We start from the raw sequence: 18,159 nt of genomic DNA, 5'->3' as shown, positions 1-18,159 counted from the left end.
TGAAAGGAGGCTTTGTCTCCTCTGCTATTACCTTACTCCATTTGTCTCTGCGTTAATGCCTTTTCTTCAGGTGTGCGGGGAATCTCAGGCACAAATCTCCCAGCTCCATAAAAACATCGGGCAAAGAGGAAGCCCCTGGCTCCTGGGCCCTGCGCATCAGAGAAGCCCCGTGTCACCTGCAGCCGCCCCCAAATCAGTGCATCTTTGACGGCATCTTAGCGAGGGGGGGGTGTCTGTGAGTGCCTGGGGGCTTGGCGAGGGGCTGACTCCATGGCTGAGATGGAGGCGACACGATCTGTCTCCATCCCCGGGGACCCCCAGGCCCTGCAGGAGAGGCAGACAGTGATGCAGGGATCCCCTCTGCTGCAGCGGGCATCCCCGGGGGGGGAGTCCCCGGGCAGGGAATCACCTTTTTTTTTTTTTTTTTTTTTTTGCGGCGGGGGTGTGGGGGGGTCAGCATCCTGGGGGAAGGGGCGGCTGTGAGCGCATCCCACCTCCCTCCCTCGCTCGGAGGAGGATCCGCGCGGGCCCGCGCCACGCCGCGCCGCGCCGCTCCGCTCCGCCCCGCCGCGCCCGCCGCGCCGCAGCCCCGCAGCCCGGCCGCCGCAGGGCCGGCGGGGAGCGAGCGGCAGCCGGCGGCATGAGGCGCGACCCGGCGCCCGGCTTCTCCATGCTGCTCTTCGGCGTTTCCCTCGCCTGCTACTCGCCCAGCCTTAAGTCGGTGCAGGACCAGGCGTACACGGCGGCGGTGGTGCTGGAGGGCAAGGTGCAGTCCGTGGGCCCCCCCGCCGGCGGCGGCAATGACAGCCGCGGAGCCGCCGGTCCCGCCGGGGGGGTCTTGGTCAAGGTGCTCGACCTGTGGCCCCTCAACAGCGGCGGGCTGCAGCGGGAGCAGCTCATCAGCGTGGGCTCCAAGGCGCCCTGCTTTAAAGTGAAGCGCAACCACCGCTACATCTTCTTCCTGGAGCCCACCGAGGAGCCGCTCGTCTTCCGCACCGCCTTCGCGCCGCTCGACACCAGCGGCAAGAACCTCAAGCGGGACGTGGCGCGGATCCTCTGCGCCGACTGCGGTACGGGCCGCGCCGCGGAGGCGGGGGGCGGCGGCCGGGGGGGCGCCGGCACCGGCGGCGGGGGGCGGGGGGCGGGGGGGGGGGGCGATGATGGAGCGGCGACGGGGAGCGCTGGCCCGTGGCCCGGGCGGCCGCGGGGCGACAGGTCCGTACCGCCGGGGCTGGGGAGGGGTGCTCCGCGATCGCCTCCCCGCCCCCCCTCCGCCGAACCCCCGGCCGGCACCGGGAGCCGCGCCTGCAGCAGGGGCGGGGGGGGGGGGGGGGGGGGCGGCGACGCGCTCCGCCGGGCCCGGCCGCCGTAGCCGCGCTCCCCCCACCCCGTCGGCCCCGGGGTCCCCGCTGGCCCGACTCAAGGTCCCGGCCTGCCCCGGCCCCCCCCCCCGGCGCCGTTGCCGGTAGCGCAGCCCCGAGCGCCGGTGCGGGGCGGGCGGGGAAGGGCCCGCGGCCCGGCTGCGCTCGGCGCCGCCTCTGGAGCCCCCGGGCTCGGCGGTTTTCCAGTGCCCCCGCCTCGGGTGCCGCTTCCCTCCGTTCGCCTCGGTGAGGGCGGGCAGCCCCGGCCGGGAGAGCCGCTGCCGGCGCGCGGCGGGGGCTCCGTTAACTCTGCGCGCAGCGGCGCTGCCCGCCGCCGGCCTCCCCCGGGCGCGGCGAGGGATGCGGAGAGGGGCTCTTTCGGGGGGGGTGCGGGGCCTGGGGCAGAGGCTGGCTCTCCAGGTGTGCCCTAAGTGCCGGGAAGTTTTGCCTCCTTCGAAATACCGGCCCCCCGCCGGGAAGTTGGTTTTCTTTTGTTCGCTCAGCGCGTTTCGGGGGCTCCCGGCCGCGCACTCGCGCCGTTGCCGTGCGCGCTGCGCGCTGCTCCGCCACCACCTTTGGACACGCCGTTATGAAATGACTTCCACGGGGAAGCGCCTGCTGGAGCCTTACTCCTTTTGTGCCTGGATTTTCCTTGCTGTCCTCCGGCAGGGCGAATACCTGCGATGGGCTGGGCGGTGGGGGACTGCGCGAAGACAATGACTGCATTTTCCCAGGGATAGGATCTGAGCTTACAAAAATGTGAGGCTGGCCCTTCGTCCGGCTTGAATGCTCAGATACTGTGTCACCAAATCTGGAGAAGGCCGGTGTTAACCCGGAGAGCTCCGAGCACCGTGCCGTGCCATCAGAAACGGATTTGAATCTCCCATGTTCGGTGGGTTACGAGGATATACGGGGCATATCTCCAGGGAATCCAGGTTCCCCACGCAGGGACAGCATGCTGTACTTCCTCATCAGGTTAATTGGCCTTTTGCCTCATTAAAAGCAAGGTGCCTTGTCAAGTTATACTTAGCTCTGTAATGAACATATGTGAGCTGCTTTGTTGTTGTTGTGTTATTAACTAGGTGTTTCTGGGGGAAATACTTTGCTATTTGGGGCTGCTGACCCCAGGTTTTGAAAGCCAGACCTGTCTCTTTTTAGTTATCCAAAAGATAAATTTAGAAGATTGTGTTTCCTGGGAGAAAGGTGGAAGCTTGCCTATCAGAATATGATGTTGAAGAAAATGGGCTAGCACTGCATACAAAAAAACTAATTTGGGAGACACTAATTTCATGTGCATCTGTATGTGGGCCATCATGGACATGGAGGATTTAGTGAAATAGCTGTTGCAGAGTTAAAAGGAAGGTAAATGGAGAATTTCTCAGGACTGTGGTCTCATCATCAGGTGAAAGCACAGCAAAAGGTACGTGGCTTTTATTTTTTTTTAAAGCAGGAAGGATTCCAAACTTGCACATCTCTGAGCAGCAGGGTATGACTTTAAGAGGAACAGAGGCTGCTCCATTGCTTCCTGGATGAGGCCCGAAGTGTTAATGTGTAGGCTGATGTAACAACAAGTTAAGGGATGTCATTCTGCCCGTGACACCTTCTTGGAGCTGATGCTTTTGTTTCTGTATCTTTGATGGTCTGAATAGGTTCCTTGGCTAAGGGACTCTGCAGGTTGTCGGGAGCGTTGTCTCAGCAGAGCTCTATGGCAGATTGCAAAAGAAAAATAAAAGCTGGTGGTTGGGAACTGTCATAACTGCGGTTTGGCTCAGCGATGAAGATTAAACGGGAGCCTCAGCCTGCTGAACTTGTGGTTCCCCGAGCACTTCACGCTCTCGGTTCAGCTGGGAGGTTACTTCTGAAGGTGACATTCGTGGCAGGATCTTCTGATTCGTAGCACTGGAGCTGCTGGAAAGGTGTGTGGAGTGGGAAAGCAGGCCATGGTCTGCCTTCTTGCTCCTTGGTTTCTGCTGGGAGGGGAGATCCGGAAGGGTGCTGGGCTCTTTCCCATTCTTGCTGCAGATGGGGACTGTGGACAACTCCAGAGTTGGCAGGGGTTGAAGTGTCCAGCATGACGTGTGCTCTGAGGGACAGCCAGGCTGCAGCCTTGTAAGGGATATAATGGAGCCAGTGGGACAGATACTGGGGCCACTTCTGAGTGGGTGAAGGGGGACCGTGTGGCTCTGATCACTCAAATCCCCTCTACTCCAGAAGATGGAGGCCTTGCAGGACCTTCTTCTCCCTGCTCTGGATCTGTGCCTGGGTCTGTTTTCTAGTGATTCATACCCTTCTCCCAGGCCGAGATGCTGCGTGTCCTCTGCTCTTGCTGCTTGCTGAGGTTCACGGTGTGTTGCAGGATTAGGCCTGTGGTCAGAGCATCCGTGTCTCTCTCCAAGGGACAGTTTGCTGTTTGCACAGCTCTGCTTGGGGGAGAGAAAGTGGGTGGTGAGGTTCTGCACGGGACCCAGACCCTCGCTGGGCAGAGCCAGGAGGAGAGGGAAGGGTAATATGGGGTGAGGGGGGTGGAACAGGGAAACTGGTCTGTGCGGCTGGCATGTGTGTGGGGCCTCACCCGGACTGCTCCGTGTCTGCCCCCCCATGCTGGGATCCAGGGAGGGGGGATTCTCACTTTGGCCATCCCACTGCTGGGCAAGCTCTTGGGGCTGGAACTTCCCTACCTACAAACCCCTGAGGTTTGCAGCCTCTGCATCTCTGCCCAGCCGTGGGTTTGCTTCCCCTGGCACACAGGGACCAGCTGGTTCCAGGCCCAGGATCCTCTGGGTCTCACCGCCCACTTGCCCATCTTAAAACCTCTTCTGCATCAGGAGTATTACTGTTTTTTTTCATACTGTTACATAATGATTCCTGTTATTGCTTCTCCTCCTGTCTGTTTTCTTTACATCTTTTAACTCCTTAATTTGGGATGGTCTCTCATCTCTTTTGTGCCTACAAGCACAGATCAAGGAGGAAGAAATAGATGCAAGGCATGGTGCTGCTCTCACTGGTGGGGTAGCTGTGTGGCACGGCAGCCCTGCTGGGGCCACTCCTGATTTGAATCCAGGAAGGGGATTGTGGTCCTGACCCTTTAAGGGTCACTCGTGTTATCATCTGCTTTCCGCTTTATATGAGTCCATGTTTCCTGTGCGAAAGATACATTTGCAGATATTTTGTATACAGGAGGGGCTCTTGCTGGTGGGGATTTAACCTGTCTGGGATATGATTTCTGCTTTCACAGAGGAACAAATGTCTTTCTGCCTCCATATGCTGGAAGTTGCAAAGTAGCTTTAATTAGAGCTTGTACATCTCTTGGAGCACCTCACCGAAAATGCTGCAGAGTTCCAGGACAAAGTACGCAATTTGTCTGTAGGATTATCTAGCTTAGTCTGGGCAAGTAATCTGGTGGTGGCAGATCCCTGGGAAGATTTGCAGGCAGAGGACCTGTTGTTGCAGCAGATACTTCTTGTAAGATGAGGTCTTTTTTTTCTGGGTCAGAAGGTGCCGTGGTCTCGGTGGGAATCAGGAACATGGTGGAGCTGTGGTGTTGGACTTGGTGGCCACACGATGCTGGGAGCTGTTTATATGTTGATTCTGGGAGCCAGGTTGGTTACAGCTGACTTGCAAGGAGACGAGGGAGGCCTGATTTGAAGTGCCCGCGGGAAAATACAGCCCTCTGGATTGCGGTGTAGGTGTTGCTGCCTGAAATGGCACTGGCAACTTTGGACCAGCAGCTCATACAAAAATATCCCTCTCCACTATCCTGCAAATCATTGGGATTGCTCCAAGCCAGGCAGGCACAGGGGAAGGGTGCGGGGGGACTCCAGCCACCGATGCTGGTGATCTCCCTTCACCCCAGGACAGCTGTGGAGCAGGGAGCAGCAAAGCTGGATTTTCTCACACGCCATCCCACTAATTAGAGCTGTCTGAAACTATTTCTCACCACCTTCAGAAAATCACACTTCCTTAGGTTCTCAGAAGAGTGAAAACTTGCTTCCTTCTTGCCTTGAGTTTCTGCAGATGGGGAACGGTCACTTTGCTGCAGACAGCTTTTACCCCTTGCAAGGACGGCACATTTCCGGGTGCTCTCTGCTCCTGGTTAGCTGGCACACAGGATTTGGCCTGGAAATGGACCCCGGGTAGCTGGGTCCCCGTGGCCAGGTCAGCTCCTTGTCTCCCAGCTGATCCAGCCGTGACGGGGACCTGGCAACTGAAACTTTGCTTGGCTGGTGCTGCAGGTCCAGGTGACTTTAGCTGTACCTGAAACAACGGAGGTTGTCCACTCCCAGGCATGTGCCATGCATGGAGCAAAGACTGGCTAATTTCTCAGTCGCCCTTTCAGAAACGTTTGACTAAATAAAGCATCTCCCCAAGGATCTCTGTGAGTAAGAGGAGACTAAAAAGGCTCCTGCATGATCCCAGCAGTGCTAGTTTCTATATCTAGTACCTCTCCATGCACAGCCCCTGGACACCAGCTGCTGCTTGGTGGCTGTCTTTGTGCTTTGCTAGCTAATAACCCTTAGATATGAGCCCTGAAGCATAACGCCCTTTCTAAATCACAGGCAACACCTTGACTTGGGTTTGGATCTGGATCAGAAGCTGGTGCATGCTTGGGAGCACAGAGGCAATAAACTCCATCATCAGGCAAAAAGGGAGCCATGTTCTGCTGCAGCTGAGCTCCCCACTTGATTTGGGCCGTGTAAGGCAAAATGCACCATCGACCATGTCCAGAGCCTTGAGCCTTAAAGCATTTGGCACACCCCAAAATCCTGCAAGAAGGGATCAGTTCTGGTGCTGTACTGCTGGGGTGAGGGTGCCTCTCCCAGCAGGATCAGACGGAGTTGCCGGTTCCCGTGACCAGCGCGGCATGGCTCCTATGAGGAGCTGCTCTGCCAGCCTTAGGGCATTGGATGCTGGTGCTGGAGTGCGCCTCGTCTCCATTTCCCCTCCTGAGTCATTGCATGACACTGCTGAGTGTAGAGGAGAGCCATGCTGCCCTGGAACAGTGCATAGGCTTCTCCCAGAAAGCTGTGCCGGCCACTGGCAGGGCAGGGTGTGGGCGCAGCGAGAAAGGCGGAGATGAGTGGCGTGCTTGGCCAGGAGGAGCTACGGGAGATCAATCTGTGGTAGGCAGCAGGTTTGTGAGGCTGCAAGCCTGTGGGCGACTCTGGTTGTCTGAGAAATTCTCACTGCAGAGGAGCCTGAGTGATAAAGCGCTGGGGAGTGATAAAGTGCCTCCGCTGAGCTGGGAGGTGCTGGAGCTGTCTGGCAGCTTCTGTCAGTCCTCCTGTGCCCGCTCGGTGCCAGGTGCAGCAGCGTGGTCAGTGCTGGGTGCGCTGGTGGGGAGCTGGGCTGGGTGTAGCAAAGATGTCAGTGAATCCTGCTTCTCTCTCTGCTCTCCCCGCTGATTAGAGGAGGCTGCCAGGATGTGAGCAAGCATCCTCCCAAACTGCTGGACCACTCTTTCATGTCCAAATGGTGCCGTTTGAACGAGAAGGCTCTGCCCCTCTCCCTGGTGAGGTGTTCTTTGCGCTGTGCAGTGCTCTGTCTGGTGCAGATGGCGAAGGACGCCTGTCCTCGGCAGGAGCTCGGGCGGACGTGTGCGGCGAGGGGAGGCTCCGGAGGAAGCTCATCTCCCTGGCAACTTTGGCAGCCAGGCATCTGCTCGCCTACTGAACTGGGTGTGCAGCAGTTGAACCCCGAAAGGGTGCCAGCACCTCTCAGCGCTTGCCTTCTCAGGTCTGGGGGGAGGTGGAGAAGTCTGCCAACTGCCAGAAATTTTGGGGACAGAGTATTGAGTCTGCAAGGGTAGGCTAAAGATCAAAAGGAAGATGAATCACTGTGCTGCTCTTTCTCTGCCAAATGACCGTGCTCCCAGTGCCTGGCTGCTGCAGCTTGGTGCTGGGCTGTGTGCTGCAAAGCTTGGCCAGAAGGGTCATTGAGAACTGCTTTCATTTCAGCCCCACGGTCCAGCTCCATCTTGGATAAGAGGGTGACCGGTCTGGAGGAGGAAAACATGAGGTTCCCTAGAACATGCGGTACTAGAGGGGAGCAGATGATTTCCAGCTTGAATGAAAATAATTTGTATAACTCCAGGCAGGGAAACCTAGGATGTGGTGGGGTAGGGGGAGGATCACCTATGTGCTCGGTGGATTTGGGGAGAAGTTTTGTATGGAAGTTGCAGCAGACAATACTGACGCTGTTTAGGGGAGGGGGAGAGTTCATATTAGGGAAGAAAAAGGAAACAAGAATATAAGAGATTCAGTGTGTTGGAGGGGGGCAGGAGGTGCTGCCTTGGAGACCCAGGGCACTGGTGTTCAGCTGAGTAGAGGTTCCTTGTCTCTGTGCGTGTCAGGGTCAGCCAGCTCTTTCTGAGTTTGTAGCCATGTCTTGGCATTGCTGGCTGATTGCCTGTGTCAGGGAATCCTCTCAGGTCTTCTTGTCTTTCCTGTCTCAGGGTCTTACCCCAAGCAATTGCTCCCTTAAGGTATCTCTGCAGTCCAAACCATGACCTAAGGGTGACCTCCTAGAAGTGCTCCCTGGTGTGAATCAAGGGTTGGAACCAGACCGAGCCTTACGGTGGTGGCATGGTCTGAGCATGGCCCTGGCTGGGTGGTACTTTGAGGATGGAGCTGGGTGGGCTGATGGCAAGAAGTTGTGTGCGGAAAAGAGGCCAGAAGATGGCAACAGTCCCAAAAAGGCTTTGGGAACTGCAAACTGGAGGTATCTGCCCCTCTGCAAGGAGTTATCCCCTTGTCCCTGGTAGCTGGTCTGGAGCTGGGTGGGAGCTATCAGCAGAGCGTTTTGACAGTAGGTTGGGCAGACACCCATCAAGAATGACCCTGGTATGGGTGATCTCCTTGCAGGCAGGCAAGATAGCCTGCTCAGAGGATCAGAAACTAGGGACTAGATAGGTGCTCAGGTCCGTTCCCACTCTGTTGTCTGATAATGTAGCCCAGAGACATGGTGCCTCTACTCACAGCATCTCTCCCTGGCCAGGGCAGTCCTTTAAGGTCTCTTGGCTGGGGTTGGTGGCCGCAGTGGTTCTTGCTGGTCCCCCCACTTGCCCCATGCCCTGTTGTCTGCAGCAGGACAGTGCCACCCTTTCCTGTGTTCCTGTCACTTATTATTTGCTGGCCCATGGAGGGCAACTTGCAGGCTGAAGCGCGTGCCCTGGTGCAGGAATGCCTCATGGTTCATGTTCTCCTGGAGGAGAGCTGACTGCTGTCACCTCTGGGCACAGAACCTCTCTCTCTAGGAAGGGACACACGTGCTCAGTGAGCGGGGATGTGTCATGCTTGTGACAGAGCGCCCAGCTCTCACCCTGCTGATCCCCACTCTCACCCTGTCCTGGTGTGAGGGGACTGTCCTTTGCCCTCTTGATGAAGGTGAGGACTCCAGGAAAGCCTTCCCAATGGGTTCAGGTACTGGAAATGAGCCTGTGAGAGCAGGGCCCCAGGGCTGATGGAGAGCAGATCTTGGATGTGATGGTTTTCTAGGACAGGTCTGGATGGGCAGTGCTGTGCCTGATGGCTTGTGGAAATGCTGAGGAGGATGGGAAAGGTTTGCAGAGCCTGTGGAAGGACATGCTGTACTACTTAGTGGGAGAGCTGTCCAGTCCTGCCAATTTGGGGTCAGAAGGCAGGTATTTGCATTCATTATAATCAATCACTGCTCATCTACTTTTCGTAATGGCTCGGTAATAATGAAATGCTGCTCAGGATCCTCTCTCGGTGGTCTCAGGACAGGCAGATGGCTTGGCAAGAGGGTGGGGACTGGAATTAGCTCTGCTTTCTGGGCTGTCTCAAAGTTGGCAGCAATGCACCACTCCTGGCTGCTGCACTCGCCTGGAGCCTGTCCCCATCGGACCCTGGCTCCCCGCTGCCGCACCATCCGCTTTACTTTGGGGCTGCACTTGGGTCAAGCCAAGGTGAGGTCAGGATCAGGCACGGCCTCTACTGTCGGCCTCTCCCAATGTAATGTGGCGTTTCCCATCATGCAGAGGTGTGTGGGTGTGTGGAGGACAATTAGCAACACATTCAGTAGCCCTGCGGGTATGACAGGGAGCATGACTGGGCTGTCAGGATGCCTTGCTTGGGGGTTAGATCTTCCCGGTGGGTCCGTGGGATGATAGTACCAGCAATGATGGGAATGGGTGCCTCTGGCCCTTGCCCGGACCCGCTGCTCAGAGTGTTCCGTCCCTCTCACCGCCACCCCTCTGTTCTTCCTCAGCTGCCCTTCTGCATGGCTTGGTGCAGAGGAGAGGAGGAGTGGGGGTTTGAGCAGCTGAGTCTCCCCTAGGCTTTTCAGCCTTGAGACAGGCTGGCAGTTGCTGCTGGGAGTCCAGCTGAAGTCATCAGCAGCCCTGGAACAATCCCCTGCCATGTGGGGTCTCAGCTGCCTTCTCCCTGTATCCCTACTGGGGAAAGGGAAGGAGCTGTCTTCCCACCCTGGCTGCCAGGTTGTCTCTTGTGCTGCTGGCCCTCCATGGGGAGCTGCCTGGTGAGCCTGGTGAGACCTAGGGAACATCAGGGCCTCTTCTTATGGAGCTGTGGGACACTTGCTGCCTGCCCAGGCAGCTGCACATTTATGTTCTGTGCTGGAATGAAGTGGAGATTCCTGTCCTGGGGGGACTCGGTGTGGCAGAGTGCTACCTGCTGGCTTTGAGGAGACCTGGAGACCCTTTCTTATAGCGCTGGAGAGCCTGAGTCCCACAGACACATCCCCAAACCTGCAGAGCTGGGGCAGCAAGAAGGAGCTGGAGGAGTTTCCCTGCCAAGTCCTTCCTGTGGCTTCTGGCTTGGCTTGGCACGCTCCGTATACATGGCAGGAGGAGGTAGTGCCCCTTCCAGCATCTGCACACCCAACCCTGCTTCTCTGGCCTCCAGCAGTGCTGCTGGGCCCCAAGCAGATGGGGCAGACATGAAATGAGTGTCCCACCACCCCAGCACTTCCCTGATCTTGAACACTCCCAGAAAGATGTCCTGATGACAGGAAATGAGGATGCAGCCAAGGTGGAGCTCTGTGGCACAGAAGGATTGCTCTTCTCTGGCGCACTTTCTTCCTAGGTTGGTGGTTTCATCTGGTCTTCCTGGCACAGGGGATATGAGAGGCTGGGTCTGTAGGATGACTGTTGTTGTTGGATGTTCAGGCACAAGAGCAACTGCAGGTCGTAGCAAATGCTGTAGAAGCCCCAGACCTGATGCTGTCCTAGAGCCCAAATGGACTCACAGGCAAGGAGGGAGAAAACCTAGAGGGGTAAAGTGTTCTGGTGGGTTTGGGGGGATCAGAGGCGGGTGAGATGCTGGGAAAGGCCCTGAGGTTTTTGGGCACTGGGTAGGACATAGCAGTAGATGTAGGATGGTTTGAATGGAAATTAGGAATTCTTCTATACCTACAAGAATCAGGGTGATGGGAAGCAGCAGGCATGGGGCCACCCAAAGAAGGTCCTTTCTCACACAGTGCCTCACTTCAGGGTGCTGCTGGGGCCACAGGGCAGAAGGCTCACACAGGCTCCCAGAAGCCATGCCTGTGTGTACAGCATGGTTGGGGTGCAGCTGCTGATTCTGCATTTCCCCAAATGCCTCATAGCCAGAAGGGGTGGGCTACAGTGGGGAGAGGCAGAGTACGGCCCGAAGCAGTGCTGTGGTTTCAGTCCCAGAAGGGGTGTGCTCTGCAGGGAGGCAGTGACATGCTTCTCCATTTATTGATCAGTAATTCCTCTGTGGAGCCTGATGTCCTTCTCCTGGACCGTGCTCCAGAGAAGGAGCTTTGTGGAGTATTTAGCCCATTTCTGGTGTACGGACATTCTGCATGGGGAGCGCAGCACAAAAAGCCAACTGTGTGTGTTCGTGTCAGCCCTGTGTCTGTGCAGTTGTGCTGGATGCACGCACTGCAGAGAGGTGTGTTTGTGTGGCTTCATGCTCTGGAGGGAGCTGATGCAGGCAAGGGGGCTGTGCTTGGAGATTTGGTTCCGTTCCCATCTGTGCCACTGATCGTAGGAAAGCTGCTTAGCATCCCCACACCGTGATTCCCTGCCTGGCGAGCAGGAAGGATGCTGCTTTGCACACTCTGCTAGGGAGCAGGCAAAAACTGTTAGTGTGCTGGGTTCATATCAGTGTGTCAGTGCTGGTAATTAGCAGAAATGGTAATTGAAACCCTGCCCTTCCTCCAGTGCCTTTCACTGATGGACCTCAGAGCATTCCATCCCCCTGGGTGCAGGGCTGTCTCTGCTGCCAGCTGCTCCTCCCTGGAGGTGGCAGACCCTGCTAAAAAGGAGGCAAACCCTGCAGTGGTACTCTGTGCAGCTGGGAGGGTCTGAGTGGGTGTTTGGGGGTGGAGGAGCCCTGACTTGTTCCTGGAATGGGTCTGCAAGGGGCCTGCCTGGTACCGGCCAACAGCGTCTTGACTCTCGGTGGGCCATCTCGCTCCGACCATTTCCCAGCCAAGGTGTTAGATCCACAAAGACATAAACTTGTGGTCCCCAAACCTGCCTCTGATCTGCAGCGGCACTCTCCGTCTGCGTGGGGGAGCTGTGACGTGTGAAGAAATGATTTCTGTCAGTCCACTGCGTGGTGATATGCAGGCTTCTGGCACCCAGGCTGTTTTTCTGGTGCTCAGAACTAGCTGGGAGTGCTGGCGGCGAGCATGGATCCCTGAGGGCACTTGATGCTGCATGATGGCATGGAGAGGATTTCCCAAGCTGTTAGAGGGCTGAGCAGCTTTGTGATGCACTCTGTGATGGAAGGATGCTTGGGAGAGGCAGGCTGAGTGGCTGGTCTGCTGATGCTTGCAAACTTCTGCAAATCTGTAGCTGCTGCATGGAGCTGGAGAGATTAGGGCTGTGTCTTGGGGCTTGAAATGACCCGGAGAGTTGCCATCAGGGCCCATTCGCCAGCCCTCTGGGATGCTACGTGTCAGTGACTGTTACTGGGAGGTGATCCAAGCCCAGACACGCAGGATTTTGTGTGCATGTTTACTTCGGCAGACTCTCCCTGGTGAGAGGAAAGACAACTGCACTCTCTGCCTGTGCTGAGGCAGCTAATCTGGGAGCCCTCCTGCCTCAGGTTGCAGACGGTTTCAGGCCTCTCCTTCCTTCCCAAGCACTGCGGGCTGAATCACCTTCTGCTCCATGTCATCAGAGCAAAAGCAGAGACCAGAGCTGTCACACCGGGACAGCGCAGGTGCAAGGAAGTGGGGGAAATCCTACCCATGGTGTTGATACACCTGTAGAAAAACCAGCTGAATTTGCCAAGAAAGCACATGCTGTCACTGTAATCAGATTGGTAACCATGAATAAAACTATGGCCATTGCAGGAAGGAGGCTCCGGATGATTCTTGCAGCAAGGAGAGGAAATACCTTTCTGTGGTGAACTTTGAAACTGGGTGATCAGCAAACCTCATATTTAGATGTTAAAGCATCCAGCAGAGGAGCTGGTAACTCCCAAATCATAAATACATGAAGAGGGTTCTGACTTCAGAAGGGCAGATAGCCACATTGAAAGGTGCCGTTGGTAAACTGTGGCCTTTTGAAACCTTCCTGCTGGGGAGAGTGGCTATGGTTTTCCTGCAGTGGCTGGTGCCAAGGCAGCCCTGGGTGGCTGCAGGACAGAAGATGCTTGTTGCCTGTGTTGGATGTTGGGCAGCTGCATGGGCTGCAGGTGCTGAGCTCTGGGCCTCCTTTGCCAGGCTGGAGGTGGCTCCTCAAGTCACAGTGCTGGGCAGCTCTGCAGGTAGAAAAAGAGGTCTTGTTCTGTCCTTTGCTCTTGACGCATGGGGAGACGTGTGGCTGTGTGTGCTCTGGTGTAGGTTGGGATCTGAAAGAGGTTGCTGCCCCTGGAGAGGTCCCTGCAGGGCTCATGTCTGGGATGGGGGATGCTGAGGCTTTGTGGATAGGGCTGATCTCCATCTGGGCTGTTTCCTTATGTTGCACAAGATTTACTGAAAGCATCGTGTGAACCTGCTGGGAGGGGACATGTCGCAGACTTTCCCATCATGTCTTTCGTAATTCAGTGCCCTTTCCCATCACTCTGCCTTCAGGGAATTTCCCACCCCTCACACTTGCTCGGTGGTCAGGCTGTATCCCAGAGCCAGGAGAGCAACACTAGCCCCTTCCTCCTCTGGGCAGGCGAAAAAGTCCTTGGCACTTCACCCCCTGGGCCCTTGGGGTGCCAGGTTAAACCTGACCTGAAGCACAGCACAGATGAGCTCTGCCAAGCCTCTGATTCTGGCCCAAAGAGGCTGCAGAGTCCAATTGTCTCACTCAAGTATTTCTTAAATGGGCTGGTCCAGAGGCCTTTCCAGAGATCCCAGCAGTGCAGTCAGAGCTGGTAGCAGAGCTGCTGACTTTGGACCAAGGGTGTGAGGAGCAGGGTCAGCAGTGCCCCATCAGGCAGTGGCTCCTGCCAGCTTTGCTGCCTGCTGCTGCGGGAGGTGAAACCTCATGCCACAGCACAGGTTCCCAGACGCTGCACACTGGCAGCCCGATTTGAGGAGGGAAGAGTGGTCACGGTGATGGGCAGTGCCTGCGTGGGAGAACCACGCACTGGGCTTCTCCTATTAAAAAACCAGAACCAGCAACCTGCCAGACAAATGACGTTCCCAGGACAGTTATCAGATTGGTGGGAAGGGGGTGAGCGTGGAGCCTGTGGAAGACACATCCCTGTCCCTGGGGCTGAAACCTGCCCAGCAGTGGGGCTTGGAGGTTTGGAGTTCTTTACTGTAACAGACACACACCTTCCGGAAAGCGAGGCTAACAACAGGATTTTATGTGGAGCAGTTTTATGCTGGGCTAAACTTATCTTTTGTTGGAGGGTGGGGAAATGGCATACATCGGGATAATCTGCTGGCTGCAGCATCTGAGGGAACCCCCACCAGCTTGAAGTCTTACTTTCATGGCCGATGCTCTTCAAAATAATGTTTTTATTTCTTCCCTGTGTAACGGATGACATGGGAAACCCTTCTGCAAGGAAATAAATTCTGCCTGTCACAGTGGTTTTCACTTGGCAGTGTTGAATTTCCTTCCATGATGCTGTTGTCTTTCTCTTTTCCCCCTTCTCCTCTCCTCCCTCCCACACACACTCTTCTCTATCGTACATCCTCAGCTTTCAGAGCAATAATTGCAGTTGAGCTAAGAAAACCTTAACATGTTTTTAATGATGGCTTTGATTCCTTTTTCTGCAGTGTTCTCTGAGGCTGCACCCTGTTTGAAAACTTGAAGGTGTTTCAATGACCTTTTTTTCCCATTTAGACCTATTTTTGGAGGAAATTTCCCGGAAATTCAGTATTTGGATGAGAAGTGGGAATATGAAGTTGTCTGGCACCACTAAATATGTGGGACACACAGGTTGGACCTGCCTGCTGGGAACGGCTCTCAGCATCCCTTCTAGGTCTCCCTCTTGCAGGAGTTTGTTGGTGAGACAGACATTTTTGTAGGAAGTTGAGTGATTTTTGAGGTGAAAAGTCAGATAATTCTGTGACTGCCTAGAGGAAGACTGTTGTGTCTGACCTGATCACCTTCTATGATGCAATGACTGGCTTGGGAGACGTGGGAAGAGCAGTGGGCATTGTCTACCTGGACCTCAGGAAGGCCTTTGACAGGTCTCCCCTAAGATGCTCGTAGACAAGTTGATGTATGGGCTGGGTGAGCAGACAGCGAGGTGGATGGAAAACAGCTGAATGGCAGAGTCCAGAGCGTGGAGATCAGTGGCACACAGTCTAGTTGGAGGGCAGTAACTAGTGGCGTACCTCAGGGGTCAGTACTAGGTCCAGCACTGTTAAACAACTACATTAATGATCTGGATGAGTGTACCCTCAGTGTTTGCAGCTGACATTGAACTGGGAGGAGTGGCTGATAGGACAGAGGGTTGTGCTGCCATCCAGGGGGATGTTGTCAGGCTGGAGAAATGTGCTAACAGGAACCTCCTGAAGTTCAACAAGGAAAAGAGCAAAGTCCTGCACTTAGGGAGGAACAACCCCAGGCACCGATAATGCTGGGACAACCCAACTGGAGAGCAGCTTGGCAGGAGAGGCCCTGGGTGGTCCTCATGGACACCAAGTTCAGAGAAGGCCAATGGTATCTTGCTCTGCATTAGATAAAGGACCTGGCCAGCAGGTCAAGGGGTGTGATCCTTCCCCACTGCTCAGCACTGGTGAGGCCACACTGGAGTACTGTGTCCAGTGCTGGGCTTCCCAGTACAAGAGAGACATGGACATACTGGAGAGAGTTCAACAAAGGGCCACCAAGACAATGAAGGGATTGGAGCTTCTCTCATGAGGAAGGGCTGAGAGAACTGGGACTGTTCAGCCTGGAGGAAAGAAGGCTCGGGGGGGACCTTGACGGTGTATATAAACACCTGAAGGGAGGGTGCAAAGAGAATGGAGCCCAGCTCTTTTCAGTGGTGACCAGTGACAGGACCAGAGGCCATGGGCACAAACTGAAGCACAGGAGGTTCCCTCTGAACATCAGGAAATGCTTTTTTACTGTGAAGGTGACTGAGCACTGGCAGAGGTTGTCCAGGGGAGTTGTGGAATCTCTTGGAGGTATACAAAAGCTGGTGACATGATCCTGGTCAACCTGCTTTGGGTGGCTGTGATTGAGCAGGGGCGTTGGACAAATGATGTTCAGAGGTCCCCCCAACCTCGACCACTGTGTGACTGTGTGTGGAAGGACCCCAGGACCTGTGTGGTTCTCAGTTGTCTGTAACCAAAGGCCTGCAGTCAGCTGGAGACTTGGAGGATATGTGCATCCCCCTGGGTTTGTCCAGGGAGTGTTGGGCTGTGAATTAGTGTCTGTAACAGTGTGCCACAGACCCTTGGCCAAGGAGGCACCTGGGGCCAGTACTCTGGTTGTGTGTCTCCCAGTTCCTGGCAAATTCAGTGGTGGTTTCCCCATAAAAGAGGAGCAATAGGGTCAGGCAGCCTTGTATCTGCCTGCAGAGCGTGGATCCAGACTGCTCCTGTGCGCTCACCATGCTCGTCTGGCCTTGGACACTGTCTTTACGTTCTCCATCCTCTCAGAGCCAGTGCTGTGGAGGGGTAACATCTCCCCTGTTCAGCTTCGTGGGACAGCAGTCTCCCCACTGCTGTCAAAATGATGCACAAGGACACATGCAAGAGCTCTTGTGCAGCCATTGCACTGACTCCTTGGAGCTTCCATCACCCAGGCTGCTCTGGATCAATTCCAGAATATACTCACAGCTTGCTCTCCCTTCTCTCCCTCCCTGTAGGTCTCATCCAGTGCGCTATAAGGCCCTGCCTGTCCTTGCCCAAAGGCACTTAGGACAGGTAGGAGTCTAAAAGACCTGTGCATGCTCCTGAATACTGTCCTCCTGCCATGCCTGACACCCTCCTAGGGGACCCTCAGCTTACCACTGTCCGGGGAAGGCTGAGAACCAAACTCCCTGGGCTGTGTCTGAAACCTGGCAACACGTGTCCCAGGGAGACACTGCTGTACCCCCAGAGCCCAGCTTCCCGCCCAGCCCCCTCTGCTTGCAGCAACCTCTTTCACATGGCCTGACTGGTCTTGGCTTGCTTCTCCAAGCTGCTATTTGTAGCCCACCCCGGACACTCCTAGGATAAACTATGCTTTTATTTAAGTCTTTCTCAAGTGAACGTGCAGCAGAGGGGCCAGGCCGCAGAGAGCGGGGCTGGGGGTCGGGAACCACCGGAGCAGCATGGCTGGGCACCGTACCTGGGGAACTTGGGGCTGCAGCAGCAGTGGGCTGAGCTCTGTCCAGGTTCTATCTTGGGCAAAGCAGGATGAAGAGCAGCTCTGCCATCTTTGCCAGACTGGATTGTATCTCACAAACTCTTTGCAAAGTGAGGCCCAGTGCTGGGCTTGTTGTTTGCAGACCTGCCCATTCTCTGTTTCTCAGATGCTATCGCCTGCTCTCCCTGCTCTGTCTTCCTGCACAGATCAGTGACACAGAAATGACAGGACCGAAGCAGCAGAGAATGGCTGTTGGGAAGGCTGCTGGGTGGACTTTCTGCCTCTCTGCCTTGCAGCTTGGGGAGCAAGCATCCTACTTGTGGTGGGACTGTGAGCACAGTGATGCTTCTGCCAGCAAACCGTGTTCTGGGGCAAGCAGGAGAGTGGAGTCCAGCAGCCTGCCTGGAGCTTCTGGTCCAGCTGATGGCCTTAAAGCTGCTGTTCAGACCTCTGCAAGCAGCTGCTGGACCAAAGAGGCAAGCTGTGCCTGCCCCAGCCCTGCTGACCTCTGCTGCAAGCCTGTGACCTCTTTTCCCAGGTGCTCCTTTGGCCCAAGCCATGGGCCATGGATTGTCTGTGCACTGCTCATGCTGCATCGTGGCCAGAGCAGCCCCTTTCCAGCCCCATGTACCAGATGTGCTGCAGAGAGCTACCAGACCAGCAAACCCGTGCTGGCCGCTGCCCATCTCACACTCAGCAGCTGAGTCTGGCTTGGCAAAGGGTGCAAGATGGCTGGTTCAGAGGGAAGTAGGACAGGGAGCAGTGGAAGGGAAGAGGCTGTGCCAAGCAGGTGCCTATGGTTGTCTTGGTATGTGAGGGCTGCCCTCCAGCTGCCACTGACCCTTCTGTACCTTGCCTTGTGCAGTGTGGGCTTTCTGGGGCTGCTGGTAGCAAGAGTGCTGTGACTGCTGCTGTAGCTTCACATCCCCTACAGTGGAGATTGGTCAGAATCCTTGGAGAAACCTTCAGAGTCACATCAGTGTCACTCCAGCTCGGTGCTGGAGGAGGGTGTACTCAAAGGAAGAATACCCTGGGGACAACCTGGGAAACAGAGAAGCCACCATCAGCTAGAACTGTACAATGTTGGGTGACCTT

At 55.9% G+C, this 18,159-nt stretch overlaps 1 protein-coding gene across 5 annotated transcripts in view; it reads left to right on the top strand.

The window, feature by feature from the left end:
• The first annotated feature begins 605 nt into the window (after positions 1–605).
• The window catches only part of NRG2 (neuregulin 2), a 171,689-nt gene continuing 154,135 nt past the window's right edge, over positions 606–18,159 (top strand). For 4 of the 5 annotated variants that reach the window (XM_074839009.1, XM_074839010.1, XM_074839008.1 and 1 more), the window contains exon 1: positions 606–1,070. In XM_074839009.1, coding sequence (XP_074695110.1) covers positions 641–1,070 — 430 coding nt within the window. In that variant the 5' untranslated portion in view covers positions 606–640. Of the gene's footprint in view, positions 1,071–2,150; positions 2,254–18,159 lie in introns of those variants that run through there. The other variant, XM_074839012.1, reaches the window with a different exon arrangement.

This window comes from Strix aluco, chromosome 13 (assembly GCF_031877795.1).
Source record: "Strix aluco isolate bStrAlu1 chromosome 13, bStrAlu1.hap1, whole genome shotgun sequence".
NCBI classification, from domain to species: Eukaryota; Metazoa; Chordata; class Aves; order Strigiformes; family Strigidae; genus Strix; species Strix aluco.
This window is presented reverse-complemented; position numbering and strand designations above follow the sequence as displayed.